Source organism: Zingiber officinale, chromosome 4B, assembly GCF_018446385.1.
Source record: "Zingiber officinale cultivar Zhangliang chromosome 4B, Zo_v1.1, whole genome shotgun sequence".
In the NCBI taxonomy this organism is placed as follows: domain Eukaryota; kingdom Viridiplantae; phylum Streptophyta; class Magnoliopsida; order Zingiberales; family Zingiberaceae; genus Zingiber; species Zingiber officinale.
Genome location: NC_055993.1, coordinates 88,699,649 through 88,703,630, shown reverse-complemented (window position 1 = coordinate 88,703,630; position 3,982 = coordinate 88,699,649). Strand labels below are relative to the sequence as shown.

At 38.1% G+C, this 3,982-nt stretch overlaps 1 protein-coding gene across 1 annotated transcript; it reads left to right on the top strand.

Moving 5' to 3' along the window:
• Positions 1-322: 322 nt before the first annotated feature.
• Positions 323-3,591, top strand: LOC121977696 (protein gamma response 1-like). The gene is made up of 3 exons (XM_042530143.1): positions 323-459; positions 1,824-2,570; positions 2,781-3,591. Exons 2-3 carry the CDS (start codon positions 1,826-1,828, stop codon positions 3,482-3,484), a joined length of 1,449 nt encoding a protein of 482 aa, XP_042386077.1. The 5' UTR covers positions 323-459; positions 1,824-1,825; the 3' UTR covers positions 3,485-3,591.
• The last annotated feature ends 391 nt before the right edge of the window (positions 3,592-3,982 follow it).

Below are 3,982 nucleotides of genomic sequence, written 5' to 3'. Positions count from 1 at the left end.
ATAATTTTATAAGCAAACATGGTTCATAAAATTTATTAATATTATTCATAAATAATTTATAATATTTATTTATAAATATTAACTAATTGTACGCAAATATATTCAATCTTATTAATTTAGTTTAACGAATGATTCAATCTTATCCATTTAATTAATCTTGTATATTGAACCAATATAAAAAAAATTCTTTTATCAAATCGAATACTCATGAATTCATTTATTACCCTAATCAAAATGTACTATAGCTGTTCTATTAATTCAGAAACGTGGGAGGGTCATTTGTAAAATATGACAAACCTCGCAACCTAAAAACGTGGAGGGAAATTTGAATTTAAGGAAGACGGCAGCACGGCAACGCTCTTGCATTCTGGAATCTCTTCGTTCGATCTGGTCATCTGGCGACGGCTCGGCTCCTCCACTTCCCCTCTTTATCCTCAGATTGATCGTCTTGTTTCGGAGGTGAGCTCAACAATCCCACAATCCTATTCTTCCCCAACTACAGTCCGATTTATCATTGTAGAAATTGACATTCCATTTCGATTTCCTACTTGTTCTTGCTTGCTACTTGAAATTTAGGGTTTATTTTATGTTTTCTCGCCTTTTTTGTCCCTCCGATTCGCACCTGTCACCAAAAGGTTTTGTTAGGGTTTCTCGATCTGGCATTGGAATTTGTTGCGTTATCGCTGATTGGTGGCGAGGAATTTCTAATGCGCGTCGAGTCCTACGGGAGAAGATCGAACAGATACCTAGATTCGAGGAGTGTCCGATCGAGTCGAGTTGGACGTGTTCCCTGTTTGAGATTGTTTAACTCCATCTCAGACCCTAACCAAAACTTTTCTCTCGCCAGTAGTAGCAGCTCTCCTTCCCCGGCGACTAGAAGTAGCAGCTGCCTCTGCGTTGATTCCAAACTGGTTCGAGCACTTTCATTATCTCAGCAATGCTGCGTGAGCAGCGGCAACGAACCAACCCCTCTCACAACAGCCTGCAAATAATCTATCTTATCTCGTTGGTTGAATAGGGAGGAGGGGAAAGAAGAAGTGGACTTGAAGCAGGAGAAGATAAGAAGCTTACTTGGGTAGGGTTTTCTTGAAGATGTTCTGGTGAAATTCTGAGTTAATCACCAACCCCTCTCACAACAGTCTGCAAATAATCTGGTTGAATAGGGAGGAGGGGAAAGAAGAAGTAACTTGAAGCAGGAGAAGATAAGAAGCTTACTTGGGTAGGGTTTTCTTGAAGATGTTATGGTGAAATTCTGAGTTAATCATCATCTCAATTGTGTTTGTTAACATGTTTGATAACATGCTAGTTATCAAACATGTCATCCCCTTTCACGTGGCATATAGTGAAGGGACCATAGGATGTTGAATCTGAAATATAGGATAATTTTATAGGGATATTTTTGTTTGCACTTTGTTATACAAATCAAAACCATTAGACGGTTTTGTGAGATTATTCACATGATTCATTCAACCCATTTGAATAGTTTAAATTGTTGCTTGGTCATGTTGGTTTTGCAAGATTGCTCGACCTCCTATTTTCTGGCACTTAACATGAGAAACAGAAAAAGGAATAGGGCCATAATAGGCTGGAGTTTATGATATTGAGCTGAGAAGAAATTCCAGCATTCATAGGAGCATCAAGATTTTTTTTTTCCTCTTCACAGATGCTTCGATGCTCTCCTAGTCCTTCCCTAGCATTGGGAATCTTGAAAGATGGTTGGAGAGTGTGAGAATGTATAGTTTCTATTTAATTGATTGTTCCAAGGTTTGGTAATTGTATGTTGAGCATATCTTAATGTTCTCATTTATCTAAAACTCCCACAGGTATGGATAATGACCTGGATAGGACACCTATGTTTAATGACTCGAGTGAGTTTGATGACTTGAAGTTCATATCTAGACTCAGCACAATTCTGGTGGCCTCCATTCAAGAAGTTAAAGATCGGGTTTCTCAAATAGAATTTGTCTTCTGCAGCCAGCTATTTCCTGGCTTCCAAATGACATCAAGAGTTCTACAGAAAAAAATAGCTGATACCAGGAAACTTGCTGAAGATGAATGGAAGGAAAAAGAACAAACTCTCTTACAACAAGTAAAAGAGCTACAAACTGAAAGGCAACAATTTCAAGAAGAAGTCCAGCAATTGAATAATGCTCTAGAACAAACTAAGACGAGGTTGATGAGTGCTGAACAATCAGTAGACAGACATGAACTAGAGAAGGAAGTTCTTTCGACCAGGCTTGAATGCTTAATGAGGAACGAGGACATGCATGCTAAGCTGAAAATGCAGTTTGATCAGGAAAAAAGTGAATTGTCTGAGGCGAAGAAAATGCAGAAAAAATTATCAGAAGAAATTGAATTGAACAATCAGAAACTGCTGGATGAACAAGCTAAAGAAAAAGATTTGCTTACGGAATTAGATAAAATGACAGCAATGTACAAGCAATTAAAATCACAATATATGTTTGCTGTGGGGAAGTTCAATCACAAATCAGGAAATGAATGCTACTCGGACAGGGTAGATGTGGTGAACAATTCACCGAGGTCTCATCTAAAAAAGAGAAGGCTTCAAGGTAACCTTCTCTTAGCATCATGGAAATATTGGCCTTACCAATCTGCAAATCTTTTAATATTCTTGTTAATGTTGCTTTTATTAAATTGGAGTAAAATTGATGAATTTTTATTTGTTTCCTGTAGGATTAGTTTTGGTTTCACCTTTGAGAGTGTGATTCTTCTACTCTTTTTTTTATGGCAGACTAAGGTACTGTGAATGAAATGTACAGATTCTGAAGAAAAAGAAGAGGAAGTCACTGACATCGCTTCTCAGGTAGACGAATCAAAGACTGGGAGCGGTGCTCATCAAAATCCTGTGCTCCATCAAGATGTTGATGTCTTCAAAAGATCAAGATATGGCTCCCACACTAATCCAGCCTATCTGGACTCCATTTTACCAAAGCATGATGTAGGCACTTCCAAATTAGAATCAATAGCCTGCAGGAAGAAGTCTAGTTCATCCTGGAGAGATACTCGGGCTCATGAAACTCGTGGAGGGGATCCACACGACAACTTTCTTGACACTCCTTTGGAGATTGCAAGAAACTTAAACAAGTTACCTTTTGAACCAGCTCAAGATCTTGCAGCTCCTCCCCCACAAGATTTGGATTTCCACAATTCTGATGATGAAACACAAGATATGAACGCCAAAACTATTCCACTCGAGCAGCGTAACTCTGCTGGTCCAGCAAACAAGGGCTTCCGATACCGTGAACCCGTGAGGAAAAAGGCCGAGCGGGAGAATCTTGAAGGAGTGGAGTGCATGCAATGCAAGAAGTTCTATGATGCAGTTCTTCCAGGCGATGACAATAATCTGAATGACAAGATTAGGCGCTGTGAACATCATGATGGCGTCTCAAGGCATCGTTACAGATATGCTCCTCCATCGACTCCTGAAGGTTTCTGGAATATTGGGTTCGATTCAGATATGTAGTAGCTTCCTAAAACGATAAAGCTCAAGTAGCAACGGCACATTTTCAGCTGCTTTCAGTTGTCTTTTATTCTATTACAGAAGATTACCTCGAGTGGATGAATCAACAGTTATCTTTACAATTAAGCAGACTCCTAATGGAAGAATGACAAAAAACTTGCAAAGAGAAATCCAAATCATCAAATTATTCTTTTTTCAGCAGATTTGAAAGGTTTGTTCCCATGTTCGACAAAAATCAGCAAGAATAATTTTGTCCACTCTATTATATAATTAAAGGGATGAAACATGCGTACAGCGATCCTAGGTACAAAGCAAGCATAGATATTAGAACATCCTTTTTAAAATGGAATACAATTCTTTAAATCAATCATTCAGAGGAAAGGTAATTCCTTAGGACAGAACGCCAAGGCACTGATTAATCAAATCAAAGTCAAAAAGTGCATTGTTGTTAGTTATGGCAATTTTATGATAAATATTTATTTTATCTATTTAATCTTTACA

Coding starts and splice junctions, on each gene's coding strand:
- LOC121977696 (XM_042530143.1), top strand. CDS start 1,826: ATGGATAATGACCTGGATAGGACACCTATGTTTAATGACTCGAGTGAG. Junction 2,571..2,780: donor AAAAAAGAGAAGGCTTCAAG/GTAACCTTCTCT, acceptor TGAAATGTACAG/ATTCTGAAGAAAAAGAAGAG.